The 17934-nt window shown below is 47.8% G+C and overlaps 1 protein-coding gene and 1 non-coding gene across 2 annotated transcripts in view; one reads left to right on the top strand and one right to left on the bottom strand.

Annotated features, from left to right (window-relative positions):
* Zbtb40 (zinc finger and BTB domain containing 40) overlaps positions 1–17934 on the bottom strand; it is a 66874-nt gene that overhangs the window by 31736 nt on the left and 17204 nt on the right. Inside the window, exons 3-4 of the mRNA XM_032895902.1 lie at positions 5122–5871; positions 4346–4479 (exon numbers count right to left, since the gene is read on the bottom strand). Coding sequence (XP_032751793.1) covers positions 4346–4479; positions 5122–5818 — 831 coding nt within the window. The 5' untranslated portion in view covers positions 5819–5871. The remainder of the gene's footprint in view (positions 1–4345; positions 4480–5121; positions 5872–17934) is intronic.
* On the top strand, positions 13266–13393 carry LOC116890573. The gene has a single exon (XR_004386739.1). It is a non-coding gene; the product is annotated as a small nucleolar RNA SNORA17 (small nucleolar RNA).

Genomic DNA, 17934 nt, shown 5'->3' with positions numbered 1-17934 from the left:
AGACCCTCTGGAGGCTCACATCTTAACCAGCATTCTAGACCGTGCAGAACACACCATTGTCCTGGAGAGACCGAGGACTTTGCCAAAGACCCTGGCACTGCGATTCAGAGGTTGGCACCTCTCTGAGCAGAGGCTTTACAGCCTCAGTCTGGGGCCACCACTGCAAACATCTCACATGTCAGTGTAAAGCACACAGCACTAGGACACCATAGCGCACTCAAGGAAAAGGGGGCCTAGAGACTGTTCAGGCCAAGGAGCACTGAGGTAATTACAAACCAAGGCAGCAGTTGCTACCAACTGAGCTCCTGCTGGGTGCCTGGCACTTTATGGAGAATACCACATAAATAAGCCTAATTATGTCATGATGACCCTACAGTACCTGGTGACACAGCCATTTTATAGTGAGAAATGAAACCTCATAAAGACGAGGTTGCTCAAGGTCACGAGGAGGTTGTCAAGCTGGGCAAACAAACTGTTAGCCTTGCAGCAGACCATTATCCGGAGAGGAGGAGAGAACAATAGAATGGCGGGGTCTCCACAAAGTATGCTAAGGCAGCAGACCCTACCCGCCCCAGCTCCATCTCTGTAATACTAGAAAACACAAACTCACCAGCAAATTGGTGGTTACCTAGAGCCTGGCCCAACAAGGGTTTAAATTCCTCTGTGTGTGTGTGTGTGTGTGTGTGTGTGTGTGTGTGTGTGTGTGTGTGTGTGTGTGTGTGTTACAAAGATTTGGAAACAAATGTTTCTGAACATGCAACAAGGAAAACCAAAGTTTAAATCAAATGGAGACAATGACTCTGCCGTGTTTCTGGCAGGGTTCTAGGCTTGGTCTGACAGCATGACTTCACCATGGCCTTGGTTCTGAATGCACATCGTGTACAGGTTGTTTTGCACACACTGGCTTGCCAGGCAGCACCTCAGACGCTGTGTCAGGCCCACCAGCTCTGAGTCAGGACCATTGCTGCTCGGAGCTACAGGGATTCTGCTGCTCTCACCAAGGTCTCTGCTTAAAGAGAGAAGTGGTTTATGGGGAACAAAGATTTTGCATGTTTCTCACCCACAGTTCTCTCCGTGAGCACTGAATTAGTGCGTCAAGGGTTGTGTTCTGTTAGAAGGCTTATGTTTCAAGTTGCTGTTTAAATTGCTGACTTTTATTTTTTAAGACAGGTTAAATGACTTTTGGCTTGGGATTAGGACGGGATTTCACACCATCTCTGAAATGGCCCTAAATGTACTCTTGTCAGTTGTGTGAAGAAGCTCTCTCTGCGCTCAGGACTGTGAAGACCAGGTACTCATCAACTCTAAAAGAGCTGAGGATGCTCCCTGCATCTTGTAGTACCAAATAGTCAGCCAAGATGTAACTCTCTACAAGAAAAGGACACCATCCATCTCATTAGTATGCAGATCTGCTTCTGTCTGTAATAAATGACGAAAGCACTGTACACCCAACAGTTATTTTAAAGTAAAGTTCTTGGTGATTTACTACCAATAAATGTTAGATTTACATACATTTTCTTTTCTTTTTTTTAGAGATTTATTTATTTGTTTTATGTATATAAGTAGCTGTCTTCAGGCACAACAGAAGAGGGCATCAGATCCCATGGTTGTGAGCCACCACATGGTTGCTGGGATTTGAACTCAGGGCCGTTAGAAGAGCAGTCAGTGCTCTTAATCGCTGAGCCATCTCTCCAGCCCTACATACATTTTCTAAACTTGTATTCCCAGGGTCACATAAACTTTCTCAAGCAAAGAGGGGTTGTGAATAGAAAAGGTTAAAGCAGCGGGGAAAGGTGAGTGGGGGGTGGATTGCCAAAGGCCATGAGAAGATTGGGTACTGCACGTCTACCTTGCCTGTGACGTGGCCTCTGGACATAGAGCAAACTGCACCTGAACGCACGCCATGCTCGGCAGCCAAGCGCGCCTCCTACAGCTGCCTGAGAGGAACAGGAGCGGGAGACCCTGGCGCATGGCCACTCCCCAGCCTAAACCTACCTCAGTAATTCATTTCTGCAGTGCTGGGCATCAAATGCAGGTCCTGTGCTTACTAGGCAAGACCTTTCCCTGGCTCCATGCTCTGCCCTAATATTTAATCTAACCCCATGCTCTTAAAGACTGTTCCCTTTCTTTCTCAAGTCTAAAGCTGTATTACGGCTATAGCAGTTTTAAATACGGTCACCAAGTGCTTTAAATACGGTCACCAAGTGGTTTAAATACAGTCACCAAGTGCTTTGTTAGCTGGCGCTCTGACCTCCAAACTCGAAAAACTAATGTATGCCTACAATGATCTCCACCAGAACTCGGGCTTTCCCAAACACTGCTAAAGTTACTGCCATCGGAAGATTAGAACGGGAACTAGGAAGAGAAGAAAGAATAAAGGAAGTGTTCAACAGATTCACATAAAAGATATGGTTTTTGTAATTTATTTTTCTTTTATGCATGAGTGTTCTGCCTGCATGTATGTATGTATCCTGTTTGTCCATGGCATGCCCACATAGGCCAGCATTATGGACTGTTGCGAGCCTCCATTTGTGGCCTGGGAACTAAACCCAGGTCCTCTGCAAGAGTAGTGAGCACTCTTAACCCTTGGGCCCATGTCTCTGGCTCTTGGAATGGGCACTTTTAGGTAGAGTGTTATCCAAAAAGGGTGAAGACACAACTCAAACAAACAAAGGGTTACAAAGAGCCTCATATCGAGAGAAACCCTGAAGGAGAACATGACCAGGTGCGTCCAGACATTATCAAGGTAACAAACCAATGACAAAGGTGGAGTAAGCTGTGGAGAGAACATGCAAGTGCAGAGAATAGAAAAGCATAATGACCTTCAGGGTGATCAGACAAAGGGTGCCAGGGACTTACAACTTGAATCCCACCCTCCCAACCCCCCCAACCCTGGAAAAAGGCATCAGGGTCGACTTAGTAGAAAGCATAGCTCTCAAGGCAGTCATTTATGACTGTGGCCAACTATTTATTAACAGGGTTAAGTTAAAATCAATACAGAATCTTGAATTTATTTTCTAAAAAGTAACCTACAATGAGCCAGGGAAACAATGAACGGCTGGCAGGCATTTACTGGCGGAATTAGCAGTTAACATGCCTGCAACAGCGAGGCCCCAGCAGATCCGCCCCCCCTGCTGGGCCCGCCTGCAGAGCGCTCCGCAGGGGGACGCAGGCTGACAAAGGAAGCAGGTGGGTTCTAAGTGCCTGTGGCAAGAACCCTGCAGGGTAAGGTGTGCAGAGCACAGGTGGGGATGGGTCTCGGTTGCCTGCCTGAAAACAGAAAAGGGCAGCTAAAACACAGCGTGACAACCATCTGGCGGTTTCCTGTCAGGCGAAGTGTTTACACACACATATGGGTCACTTCTGCCCTGCTGGAATCAGGATAATTCAGTGTGCAGCTCTCTCTGTCAGAATTCTGGCTGATCCGTACTGGGTGGTAGAGTAGTTCACACACAGGGAAGGCCCCGCTCTATCCTCTATCCACACAGAACAGTCTGAGTCCCTGGGTTTGTGGTCTGACTCTGAGTTCTATGCGCTCAGTGCCTTTACCAAGCTGTATTACCTCTTTGTATTCTCAGCCATAAAACAGGCCAAAAAATAGAAGCATAATTTCTGTGAGGATTAAATGAGATAAATTATTTATCAAGTTTAGCATAGCATTACCAAACAAATGCTTATCACTGAGTTTTCAATGTCTGAAAGGGCCGCTATATTCCCCAGGAGATGCCACTTGCTGTGTGCTTCTATGAAATACTCTGTGTGTGTTCTGAGATCTACTTCCCTGATTTGGAGTTATCTGAGACCACCTTTCTGCCTCAGTTTATCCTTAATTAATTGGAAAGGAAAGGTGTGATTATGGCTCAAAACTGGCTATAATGTCGGGCGTGGTGTACCCATGTTAAAAGGCAGAAGCAGGTGGATGTCTGTGAGCTGGAGGTCAGCCTGGTCTACATAGCATGTTCTAGTCCAACCAGGGCTACATAGTGAGCCCCTGTCTCACAACAACAACAAAATGGTGATAGTCTGGGCATCGTGGTACACACCTGAAATCCTAGCACTTGGGAGCCTGAAGGAGAATGGGGTTCAAGGCCAGGCTGGGCCACAGAGCAAGGCCCTGTCTCAAGAACAAGACAAAAAAATTGATGGAAAAAGAAGTTTGACTTTCATGTGATCACAACACAGTGTCCTTTGGAAGCACAGCACCTGGCAGCCTTTCAGGCCAGCTCTTCCGGGAAGGGAGGGAGGCCATTTCATGTGGTGGCTTACATGTCCCTCTTTCTCACCTGTGAGGGACGCTGACTTGGGCTCCGGAGATGGTGACACAAATGAAGCTCAGGGCACCTACCTCCTTCTGAGGCCCTTCAATCTCAGAGCATCCTTCCAGTCTCCTCAGCATGGCCGGGGGGAGCAAGGCTGCACTTGAGAAGACACTTTCATGTTCTAGCAGGAGAGTCAGTTGGTCCTGCTTCCTCTCACACCCTGAGTGAAGACAAGAAAGAAATAACAGAGGGCTTTCATACTTGAAATGGTAAAAACAAAAACAAAAACAAAAAAGCAGTTTTTTCAGCTGAGGAGAGCCCTCAGTCACAGAAGGCCCACCTAGCACACGAGAGACAAGCAGTGTGTCAGCATCCTGAGGTTCCCCTACACAGCATCTACCTGGTGACAGTCCTGGGTCACTCTGGCAAGCAGGGCATTGCTGTCTCAGTACTGCCTCTGCTCTGTAGCCCACTTCAGCTCTCAATACCAACAGACGAGCCGTTTGAAAAGAAGATCCAGCGATGGGCTGCAGAATACTCTGGGTTTCTACCTAATGGTGACCTTCGGCAAATTATCAGTGAGACGAAACATTTGTGGGGCATGGTGATGCATGCCTGTAACCCCAACACTTGGGAAGCAGAGACAGGAGGATTGCCATGAGTTAGAGACCAACCTGGTCTATATGGTGAGTTCCAAGTCAGCTGGGACTTCATAGAGGGACTCAGTTCCAAAATAACAAACAACAAAACAAAGAATTTCAAAAAATAAAACCCACCAAATACTGTAACCGGCAATAGAAGTATATACTTCAATTAAATACAAATTTAAATAAAATGAAATACAAAAGCAAATGATTGGTACCTGCTTCTGTACTGGCTGCCTTTGCCTCACTTGGGATCTGTCCAGCAGGGAGAGGGGAACAAACTTCGGTTGTGTGAGGAGTCGCCCCTGTGATCTCCGCAGCCACCTGAACCTCTTGGGCAATGGGAGGGTCTGCACTTATCTCTTGAGTAACCACGTGAATTACTTCCTGGGTCTTGGCTTTCTCAGTGCCTGCTGGCATGGCAGAAACTTCCAGGGAAGAAGAGGGCTCCCCAGCACCTTCAGAGGAAAGGACGTCTACTTGAGGCTTCTCTGATTCCTTGCCACCTGCCTCCGAGGACAGCACTGAGATATCCCTTACCACCTGCCCCTGGACAGAGCAGTTTACGAGGTTGGTCAGAAGATTTTTACAACAAACAGCCACGTCAAACATCTGCAGGCTATCTGCTAAGGAGATGATCTTGGAGAAGTTGTGCTTGCCCACAGGTAGCTTGCCGGTATATGTCATTTCTAACAAGAGGGCAAACTCTTCAGGGCTCACCACCGATGCATCAATGGAGATGGCATCTGTGCTATCCAGCAGGGTTTTGAACAGGAGGCTGGCTGCTGCCAGGACTGGCTTGTGCGCCCTGAAGTAGATGTTGCCGATGGAAATGGTGCAATCACAGAACCGCTGCTCCTTGCACAGGGCGTAGAGCTGCAGAAGCAGCTGCTGGCTGTAGTTAGGGAGTTCCATGGTGTGGCGCCACCCTCGAACCCTTCCTCTAGACCTTCAGACTCCACCAAGTCCTAGAGAGACCCATAAAGGACTATGTTAAACAAACAGGCATTCAGGAAAGAAAGGCCTAGGGAGAGATGCTCAACAAACCAAAGGACAATTCACTCATCCAATAACAGCCATCCATCCATTCATCCATCCATCCATCCATCCATCCAATCATCCATCCATCCATCCATCCATCCATCCATCCATCCATCCATCCATCCAACAGTGTTCTCAGCAGGGAGGTACAGGTACCTCCTGAATTACTCATAACTATAACAGTTATGTGATTAGTTAGGCAGGAACCATGCTTAGTGCTCTACATTCACAGTCTCACCGGAACCTCATGGTGACTCTAGAGAGGAGCCACCTTCCCTTCCCCATTCCACAGAGTAGCTGAGGGAAAACCAATTGTAGAAAGGCCTGTCACGGGTTGGGGATTTAGCTCAGTGGTAGAGCGCTTGCCTAGCATCCGCAAGGCCCTGGGTTCGGTCCCCAGCTCCGAAAAAAGGAAAAAAAAAAAAAAAAGAAAAAAAAAAAAAGAAAGGCCTGTCACCACTACTGACTGACCTGGGAGCTGTAACTGCTGTATGCCCCTCCTACACCCCCCCATCCCCAGGAGTGCCAGCCAGCAGGAGAGAAAAGACACAGAGACTGGACATATGATGTCCCAGTCAGTACTCAACTGTCATAGCACTGGGCAGGGACCATCACCCCCCCGCACACACTTGCCATGTGGTTCATGCTTCCACTGGCTCACTGGCCAGGCCTCCCTGTGCCCTTTGCTGGGCATTCATTACCTCTCCAGCTCAAGCTTCTTTTAACTCCTGGTTTCAACACGCAGTATATCAACTTCTTGTGTTCTTTCTCAATCCTTTCACATGGAAACCTAAAAGGCTTCTGAAACTTTATGACTCCAAAGCTCCCTGCCATCTTCCCCAGGTCCCAAAATCCCATCCTAACTGTTTACACCAAAACCCTATAATGGGGGCTGAAGAGATGGCTCGGCAGTTAAAAGCACTGGCTGCTCTTCTAGACACCCAAGTTTGATTCCTAGCGTCTATGTGGCAGCTCACAACTGTCTGTAACTCCAGTTCCAGGGCATCTGAAGCCCTCCTTTGACCTTCAAGGCTACCAAACATGCATGTAGTATGCAGGCATTCATGCAGACCAAACGCTTATACACATAAAATAAAATAAAACTAGAAATAAAAACCCATAGTAACCTGATGCTGGTGTTTCCTCATATACTAGATCCAATCTTTCAAAACCCCACTGGTTCCACTTGCAATATATGTAAGTCTTAGCACCTCTCATTCGTTAAGGCCGTCTAAACCACCATCCACAACTATCAGGATTTCTGCAATAATTTCATAGCTGATCTCCATAACTCTTCCTGTCCTACCTTCTATTCAACAGCCAGAGTGATCTACTTAGCACACAGCCAGAGCCCAGCATTTCTTTGCACAAATGCCTCAAAGGCTTCAGTGTCAGATCAAAGTCAAGGTTCTTATAATGAACCACACCGTGATCTAACTATCATTGGCTGCCTCTGCATTGCCACATTCTTCCTCTGCTCTCATCTCTAAGCACTGCCTTCTTTGCTGACCTAGGATCGCACAGAGCACACGGCAGCCACAGGGCTCCTTACATGCATGCCAGGCTGGTGCGCTCACCTCCATCCGCTCAGTGCTCAAGGGCTGCACAGGTAAAAACGTGTGTAATCTGAACTGCTTCAGAGTCAGAAAACATTTCATCCTCTCTGTTTGTTTGGCTTCTGAGACAGTGTCTTTCTTTATGTGGTTCAAGCTGGTCCTCCTGCCGCTGCCTCCCAAACCACTGAGATAATAGGATATCAGTTTGCAGCCCTGTGCTACCATTGCTGGCTGCAAATGAAAGGGCACCGACTTGGTGTCACAGATACAGGATCAGTCAACACTCCAGTGTACTGACAAGCATCTGTGTGTAATCTATGTGAGTTCACTGTCTGTCTTCAGGCACAGACAGGTGCCCACAATGAAACACCAGAATGAATACTGTGTTTATATTCAGGGTGTTTATATTCAGGGCCTATCCTCAAGTCTCCAAACAGATCCAAAATGGTCATGTCCAGAACATCTCCAGGGGAGAACACTTGGTCAGGGTCACTGTCCGCACCTTGTCCTGCCCTGCTTTCAGCTATCACACACTACCTTCGGGTATGTGATGTGGTGGCCGTGCCTTACTTGTCTCCTAGGTAATGCCTAAGCTTTCCTGGAGAGGGTCTTTACAGCCTGCTGTCTCTCAGCGCTTAAAGTGCTTCTATCACACAATACTGCTGATGACGTGGTAGAAGGAAACACCAATCAGAGGGAAATATAACGATGGGGATTTGTAATATGCGCGTAGCAACCTGGATTTGGACACAGGAGCCCAGGAGTGGGAGTAAAGCTTGGAGAGAGTATTGACTCTGTGTGTGTGAGTGAGTGTGTGTGTGTGTGTGTGTGTGTGTGTGTGTGTGTGTGTGTGTAGGATGTATGTATATTCATGTATGTGAATGCAAATACCAGCCTACTTGATCCATGACTTTCCAGAGACTCTACTGTCTCCACCTCCAATCTCCCCACAGTAGGTGCTGGGAGTAGAGATGTCCCAGGGATATCTATGGAGAGTACTACATAGATATCTAAATGCAGGCCCTCATGGTGTGTAGCAAAGACATTTACACACTGAGCCATCTCTCCAGCTCTCTGAGCTGCATCTTAAAAGATGAGAAGGTAAGTGGGTGGCAAGGGCTGAGACGGTTCATGCAGTGCAGCCTGCAGAAGGCACACAGGTAAGAAGAGGAGGAAGGCTGTGAATGGATCAGTGGTGTTACAACATGGCGAGGAACTGGGAGAGTCAAGAGATGGGTCTGGAGAGGCAGACGGGGATCTATCTGTGCACAGTGGTGAGCAGGCCACATGGAAGAACCGGGGTTTTCTCTTAAAGGCAAAGAGAAGCCACTAAAGAGATCTGTGGTAGAAAGTCACATGATCAAAGGCGTATTTTAAATATGTTATTTCAGTGGTGTTTCTACAGAATTTAAGGAGGATAATTCTAAAGGCAGAGTCTACCATCAAAAGAGATCCAGAAAAACCAATGAGAGGTGGAAACAGAAGGAGAGCCAAGTGCTTAGGGACTGAATGGCATGAGGAGAAGCAACACTGCAGGTTGCTGACAGGACGGTCCAGATAACACTGAAGAAGACAGGTGATGAGGGCACAGCTCAGGTTTGGGTTTGGACTCTATACTGAAGACAAAAACTGTAGTATCTCCATGGGGTAAGAGAAGGTGGAGAATACCTCTTTAAAAAGAAGAGAAATAGTGGCTGTCTTTGTTCAATAATCATGGCTGCTGCTCCTGGCATCTCCTGCAGTGCAGGCTTCAGGGTGTATGTGGAGGGCGTGTAAGACACATGGTCCCGACACTAATCAAAAAGCTGAATGACGGAGAAACCTCGATTAGAGGAGAGACAGTTGCTCCCTAAGATGGGTGCCAGGCAGAAGCAGAAAATCACAGGAACAGAGGCCCCATGCAAAAGCCCCCGCCAGACAAGCAAGGTCAGGAAAGCCTGACCCTGGCCAATGAACGGATGAGGGCTGAGCACCCCGTCACGGAGCACCCTGCACACTCTCGTGAGTTCTCCCTCCTAGAGCGCCAGCAGTGCCCCAGCGGGGCTTATCCCTACCTGTAACTAGTCCCAGGGGCTATGATGCCCTCTTCTGGCCTCCACAGGCACCAGGTACAAACAAAGCACACAGACATTCATGCAGGCAAAACACTCAGGTACAGAGTAAATCTTACAGAGTCGTTCCCAAGAGACTGTAGAGTTATTTCCCACTTGTAGCCATCCCGCCCCTCACCCACACCTCGGTGGCTGACATCTGTCAGTTCCTATAACCTCGATTTCCTTAAAGAGGGTGGCTGGGAGCATTAGCGCGACCGCCTGAGTACGTGTGAGGTGGTTTTAACATTTATGTTACAAAGAGGTACCTGGGCTTCACTAGCGATACACGCCTGCACCCCAGCAGCAAGGAGGCAGAGGGTCACCCAGGTCTACATAACAATGCCAGCCCAGCCGGGGCTGCACAAATGCCACAGAGGAGAAAGTTCTGTGTGTTTCTCAGCGCAGAGGGCTGCGAAGCAGGAGCAGCAGGCACAGCGTGGGAATCTGTCTCCGTCTCATGCTACTTAGAGCAAAAGAAAACATGCAGGAAATTTAAAATGTAAGCACTGCCCACGGGATCCTTGTGGTCAAACTATTGAATAGTCTTATCAACAAGTAAAAAGAAAAAATAATGCAGTGAGTTGATGAATAAGCAATCAGGCAGAGTAAGAACAAATCAATCAAATTATGGGATCACTTTTAAAAAACGGGAAAGAAAAACATTTTTATTCACATTTATGCTATTTGTGTGGGTGTTTTGCCTGCATGTATGTATGTGTATCACGGGCCTACAATGCCCACGGATGCCAGAAGAGAGTGTTGGAGCCTCTGGAACTGGAGTTATAGATGGCTGTGAGCCGCCATCTGGGTGCTAGGAATTGAGCCCAGGTCCTTTGGAAGCACATCACACAGTGAGTATGGATGCTAGCAATGTGGTAGACTTGATCAATAAAAAGAGAATGGAGGTAGTTATGGCCCAAAACATTCAAGGACAGGCAAGGGCTATTTAAGAAATGTATTAAAAGTAAAAATACTAAAACTAACAGGACTGCTAATTTCAGAACCGACCTTTGGCAAAACAGCACACTGAGGTGATATAAAGTCATCTTTTCTACCACTACAGACATACAGAAATGCTGGATAAAACCCACAGAAGTGCTTTTAAAATACATAGTCAAGTTAAAAAAAGTCCCCAGGCACCTGAGAATGAAAGAGACGTCAAATCAAAGCTGGGATAGCAAATGGGAGTTGAGACCGGTGCCCCTGGGCTTCCGAGCTCCCGCACAGGCTCTGGACTTGAAGGACACTGCAGTAATGCAGGCAAGAGATGTGGCTTCCAGCAGACCAAGGACAGGGAGCAGGAATTGAGACCCTGCATGAAGCCCAGGGCCCAGGCCCATCTCCCCATGCCAAAGCAGCACTGAGCACCAGGAAGTTGACATCAGGCCCTAGTCATCTAGACCTGATGCAGGGAACCACACACCTCACAGGCACGGCAAGCATTCTGTGTCTTACAAGAATCCCAGTCTGAGAAATTAACACAAAAACTTGTCTCTGGAATGCATCAGAAGAAACTGGACAACTTTCATAACCTGAAGCAAAGAGACACACACAGAGAAACAGAAAAACCCAGAAAGGATGTTTGCCACCACAGAGCACGTGAAGAAGGCCGGGTGAGCAAGTATCAGAAGAAAGTTTCAGAGGGGACCTTTGAAGTGAGGGTAAGAAAAGGCTTCTTAAATGGTGCCCTAAAAGAAACTGGAGGGCTTGTATTTTGTGTGTATAGATGTCAACAGAACTCTACGCAGATTCACAAGTGGGAGATAACATCTGCAAAGTTTAAAGGCATCAAGGGATTAATAACTAAAAAATATAACAAAGTCCAATAAGCCTAGGGGGAGAATGGAATGTGCAGGGAAGGGCAAGCAAAATGACTGCCAGGCAGTGGTGGTATGACAAAATGACCCATTCTGCTTACCAACGCCTTCTGTTTTCCTAACACCTAAGAAGCAGACAGTATTCCAAGTTAGTGGCAGACACTAACATTATCCTCTTTCACTGATGAGAAGACTAAGGCCCAGGAGTTGCTTGGTTTCTTCAAGATCAAATAGAAACGCGTAGCAGAACTGGGCTCAGGGAGCCCTGGTGGGTCTGCCATCCACACTGTTCCAGGATGGCAGTCGGGTAAAGAGCTCAGAGTCAGGCGGTACACACATGCTTGCAGCCTGGGAAGCATTCTGAGGACACACACAGGCCCACTAGGAAACGAGGCTCACTGAGCCCGGTAGAGAGATGAGAGGGATTGGAAACGTCCGTGACTGAGAGAATAGGTAAGCAGAAATGAAAAGTGTACACCACGGAAGACAGGCCACCACACAGGAAACAGCCTGCACTGAGGCAGACATGGGCAGATATACACAGTAGTGAATGAAAATAAAAACTAAAGCAACAGGATGAGACATTGCAGGCAAAGCAGGCAATACCATGAATACAAGGTACAAACACATCAAAGGACACACACACACACACACACACACACACACACACACACACCACACCACACCAAGGGAACTAGTCACAGAAATCCATTCACTGCTGAACAGCTTAGACAGAAAGGTCCTCATTTGAAGAGAAGTCTGGGACAGCTACACACAGCAGACAGTAGAACCAAGAAGACAGGAAAGGAAAGCTAAGACTGTAGAATACACAATGCAAGCCTGACAGACATCGGTTGGGCATTCTAGATGGAGACATGAGCACACAGGAGCATGTACCATTTCTGAGAATTTTCTAAAATTAAAGACAGGGCTGGGAAGATGGCTCAGTGTGTAACGGTGCATGCTGTATAAGCACAAGGATCTGAGTTCAAATCCCCAAAACTCTGTAAAGGCTGGGCATCGTCATGTGTGCCTATGGCAGCACTGAAATGAAGGGAGAGGGAATAGTCAGGCAAATTCTGTTATCCTGGCCCAAATGGCAACCTTCTGACTTAGTGAGAGACCCTCCTGCCTCAAGGGAGTAAGTCAGTGAGTGACACAGGACACCCACAACACTCCTCAGCTTCTGCCACACTTCTAAGAATATGCAAGACAAAGCAACCCCCATAATAAATAAAATTACAGATAGATACATATCTTTAGAATGATATTTTCAAAATATCAATTAATACACCGCAGATATAATACCAACTCCTCGTTCATAGCGATGGAAGGCAGACAAGTTATTCCCATTCACAGCAATGGTGTCAGAGGGGCGCTGTTCTCACCTCTCGGGATGTGCCTATAAACCAAGCATGCACAAGAAGTGCCATTTGAGATGAGCCTCAAAGTGAGTGACTAGGAGACCATCTGTGACAGGGCCACTGTGAGAGGGAAAGTGAACCAGACATCAGAGACAGGGTGAGAGAAACAGCAGCAGCAAAGGAACCACCAAGTTCCCAGCTCGGCGAACACACGAACCATTGGGCGCACTGAGAACTGGACTGTCTTCTGTTGGTGAAGAGATAGGGTAACAATTTGAGAAACGCCACGTTTTCCTGATGAAGGAGAGATTCCTGTCTACACTGCATTGTGGAGGCATTTTAAAGAAACTGCCAGAGAAAGCAGATCATCGGAGCACCCGACTAGCCAGTCCTGGGTCACGCTAGACAGTACAGGGCACAAATGTCGGCGAAGCTGATCCTATCAGGTAGTGGTGTCACATAGCTGTTGCTGGGCACGGAAAGGGACAGACCCTGTCTGTCTCACCCCAGCAGGTGTGGCTGCTGTGTCTCCTGTGTGTCAGTAGGTGGCAGAGAGGAGAGGCAATGGTTAGGCTCAGTGTTCTGACCTATGAACATCTGAGTAAATGAGCCTGAGAGATCACCAGCCCAGGATCACGGGGCCTGGACAAACTCCCAGGGCAGGAAGTCAGCAGGAGCTAAACCCCGCCTGGGGCCTCAGGGCCCAGCAGGATCATGCTGAAGACTAGAAGAACTCCGACTGGGACAGTGGGCCCCAAGCCAGATTGAGCCCGAGACAGATAACCCCATGCATGAGGCCTGTCCTGCCACTGGGGGCCATATCTGGGTCTGTGGCCTTGCAGCAGCAGGGTCTGTTGCCACCAAAAGCCAGGCAGATGTCCCTGGTCTGGTCTGCTGCCTGGGGACATGTTAATGCCTGAGGGCTGTGTAGAACTGGCCTTACCCCTGGCCTGGGCATTATGGGAGAACTGACCTGGGGTCATGAGAGCAGGAGAACTGACCCTGTACCTTGCCTAGGCAGCATAATAGAACTGACCTTGGTGGCAGGGGTGTGAGTAAGCCTCACACCCTGAGGGTGTGAACATGGGAGAGGTGATTAAACCAGTAGACAGGGAAAAGGAAGACAAGAGAAGTGCACTAAACAGAAGCAAGTAAGTGCATAAGGATATGTGATCACACTATAAACAGACAACAATTTTTCTTTTCTTTTCTTTTTTCCGGAGCTGGGGACCGAACCCAGGGCCTTGCGGTTGCTAGGCAAGTGCTCTACCACTGAGCTAAATCCCCAATCCCAGACAACAATTTTCTTATCAAGAAGTAGGGATACTCTGCTTTAACTTTTAAACATTATACTGTGCAGGTGCATATGCATGCGTCTCTCTCTCTCTCTCTCTCTCTCTCTCTCTCTCTCTCTCTCTCTCTCTCTCTGTGTGTGTGTGTGTGTGTGTGTGTGTGTGTGTGTGTTCATTTAAAATAGTGCTACCTGCAGTAAGCATTAGTGAAATTAGCTACATTTACTAGCAAGAGAGGCTCTAAATAGGTTTAAAACAGGCCTTCTGACTTAAGTCTCTGTCTTTAAAGAAACAAACTATACGACATTTGCAGACCACTTTGGGGGAATCGGCTACAGAAAGCCCAGAGCTCTGGCTAAGCTACACTTGAGAAACAAACTACACAACCTATTCAACCTTTGCAGGGGACTTTCTGCTACAGAATTGTTACTAAGTAACAGCCAGACAGCTGTGCTTGGGGGTGGGAGGGCAACAGAAAGTCCAGAGGCTGAGCTACACTTCCCACAGCTTCCAACATGCTTTCCCATCTCAGTCTATCTCCCTTTGCAGGGAAGTTCCATGGAGAGAAAATAGAAGAGTCTGAACAGTGTGGTTTGGGAGGTAAAGAAACTTAAGATCACTAAGTGTTGAAATCTCTAAGTGTTGAAGATTGACACAGGAGCAATATAAAGTGTGTTATGAAGCACTTGCAGAAATTGCTAGGCTGGGGGAAATTGTCAAAGGTCCCGTGGGGGAAAACGCTTAAGCAACAAGAAAGAACTCCAGAAAGAAGGATGCTCCTCAAAGGAGCACTATTAAAGCCTCAAGAAAAGGCTATACTAACTCAGAATAAAGGCACCAGACAGAAGAAACTTAATTGGCTGAACCAAGTGCTGTATAATGACCCAAAACACAAATGGGAATTCAACACAAAGTAGAAAACTAGGCCAGCTTTCTAAAAGGGGCACAAAGAATATTTATTTATTTAAATTCCTATCCTGACTCCTTCCAAAAAGGATTTGGAAGTCCTGAGGTTCCTTATGTTACGAAGAACACAGGAGAAAGCTGGAGAAAGCAAGCAGGAGCTAAGGCACAGTTGGGGGGAAGGGGACATCTCTTTAAAGAACACGGAAGGAAGTAACGCTGCGGGTTACACTGTCCACATACACTGTTAAATGAATAAGTTCTGCTTCCAGGCCGAGTTCCCTAGCAAGGCACGGTGAAGGCATTCGCTGCACTAGTAGAGAGCGGAGACTAGATCGCCTGTACTTGCTTTCCCGTGAGTCTCAGGGCAGCAGCCCACACACCGTCATTCACTCAGCACACTGCTAGGTGTTGTGTGGGAGCCTCGTGGGATATAAATCAAGACCCATGTCCACAGGGAGCACCTCATTCACCCAGCACTGGAACAATTGCAAACAGAACTCTCAATGGGCTCAGTCTGAGATTAGAGGAAGGAAAAGGGGAGACTAGGGATGGGCTCTGCCCCTGCTGACTAGCAGGGGAAGGCAAAGGGTTGGAGCTGTACTTGCCACTTAGATATGACTTAACAGGTGAGGGCAAAGGTCAAGTGCTCCAGCCATAGGAGACATTTCTTGAAGGGACTCCATGGCACTGCACCAGGCACTGGTGACAGAGGTGTCACTACCAAGTGACAGCAGGTGACAGCAATATGGTGGGTGAGGCCAGACACTGAGCAGAGGACAGGGCACCGGCACTTTGAGGGAGGAGCTTCCAAAATCGGAAGAACCTAACTGAGTCAGAGCATTAGGAGAAGTCAGATCCAGGAGAGGGAGCAGCAGCAAAGATAGACGACCAGACATCCTACCCATGCTGTCTGTCAGTAACCAGCTGCAGGTTCCCAATGGCTGACTTTCTACTGCAGGAAAGAAAAACTATTCTAATTAATTCTTGGTCAAAGACTGTCAGTTTGGGTCCAGTACTAATTCTACCTCTTGCTTTAATGTCTCTAGTGATAACCGTCTCCTCTGCGATCTTGCTTTCTGTCTCATTGCCTGGGCTCTGTGGCAGCCAGAGCTGAGGGACCTTGGAGAGCCCTTTTGGTTGCTTTCACGGCACAGAATTTCATTACTTTATCTGTCACGTACTCCTGTCACACGACCAGATGACCTTAGTCCAATCTCCTCCTTTTCAAGGGAAGAGACTGGGGTCCTGAGAGGCTGAGCTGCTCTCTGATCCTAGCCTGCCTTAACCCTGTGGCTGTTTAGTAGCTCACAAACAACCAGAGCCAGGTGAAGTAAGGGGCTCTCTCAACATAATTAGAGCAAAGATCACACACTCAAGACAAGAGATGGGGGACTGCTCCACACGAAGAGATGATTTCAAATGTAAGCTACCGGAGGAATCAGTCAAGTTAAAAGGGAAGCCCTGGCAATTATTTCTGAGAACTCGAGGACGGTTGGTGAGGTTAGAAAAGGGTGACTGCAGCCTTCAGCGGGCCTGGATTTCTCAAGTTCAAAAGCAGCTGTCATTTGGTATCTTCTCTAACACTGCCTGATAGGCAGAGCTGTATTAAGGAATGCAGACTCTCCTGCGCTCCTGCAAGGTTCACGGCTGTGTTTCTCACATGTATGTTTCTAATCTTACCATCACCGTCATCATCACTCTGCCCCAAATACTAGTCTTCTTGGTTAAGCAACACCTCAATGGGCCAGTGATCTTTCCTAAGGCACACTCTGGTCACTGAGAATTCCAAGCAGCCAGAATAGCTCCCGAGAACTCCAGCATGGAAGGTCTAAGGGCTGACTCAGTATGGCACATACATTCAGGGATCTGGGAGGCTACCTCCTGAGCGAGGAGCTGTGTGGACACACAGCTCGCTTATGTACTGGGATTTACAGCTCACAATCCCATTCACCTTGTGCACAGATGCAAACTAAGGCACAGATACATTAAATACTTTGTGAAGGAACCAAATAGCTAATAAGGGGCTGAGTCCTGACGGAAGTCTGGGTTTGACACACAAACATGGCTGTATGCTCTACAGTGCAGCCCGCACTGCTAAGACTTAGCCATCCCAGCTCCTCCTACAGGCAACTCTTCTCCCACCACTGAGCCATCAATCACTGCTTGCTTAACAGAAGCACTCTAGCCTCTCCTCAAGGGGACTGGTCAGGGAACTAATCATATCTACACCCAGCAGTTCAGGAGACCCTGCTTCTCTCTTCCTTTCACTCTCATTTCTTCCTTGTGTGAGGTTCCACGGATCAAACTGAGGGCCTCCTGGACGCTAACTAAGCAAATGCTGTATCTCTGAGCAACAGTGTCCGGCTTCGGTTTCTTAAAACAGGTTCTTGTTACACAACCCAGGCTGGTCTCTCCGGGGCCACTGTGTCTGGTGACCAACTAAACTGCTAATCCATGCCTTCTGCCAGCACCGACAGCCTGATCTTTCTTTCTAGTTATACTAGGATGTCACTTATCAAAGAATCACCAATAGCCACCGTAATGCTGAAGCAGACTACGTTTCTAAGAATTCTTAAGATGTTTAGTGCTGGGGTTGGGGATTTAGCTCAGTGGTAGAGCACTTGCCTAGGAAGCGCAAGGCCCTGGGTTCGATCCCCAGCTCCGAAAAAAAGAACCAAAAAAAAAAAAGATGTTTAGTGCTAACAGCCCAGCGAGGCATTGCACTCCGTTTACAGTAAGACCTTGACAGTGAAGATGTTAAGTGACAGCCCAAGGCCTTACACAGGCAGTGAGTGTCTCATCCCATCTGTCTGACTGGAAGCCAAGTCCTCTCACCCACCAGAGCAACTTCCCAGGCTTTAATGTGCCTCAGAATCACACGGGGATCTTGTCAAAGGGAATTCTGACCCAGAAGTTCTAGCATGAGGCCCAAGTCTCTGCACTTGAGCTCCAGGCGACACAG

Source organism: Rattus rattus, chromosome 1 (assembly GCF_011064425.1).
Source record: "Rattus rattus isolate New Zealand chromosome 1, Rrattus_CSIRO_v1, whole genome shotgun sequence".
NCBI lineage: Eukaryota > Metazoa > Chordata > Mammalia > Rodentia > Muridae > Rattus > Rattus rattus.
This window is presented reverse-complemented; position numbering and strand designations above follow the sequence as displayed.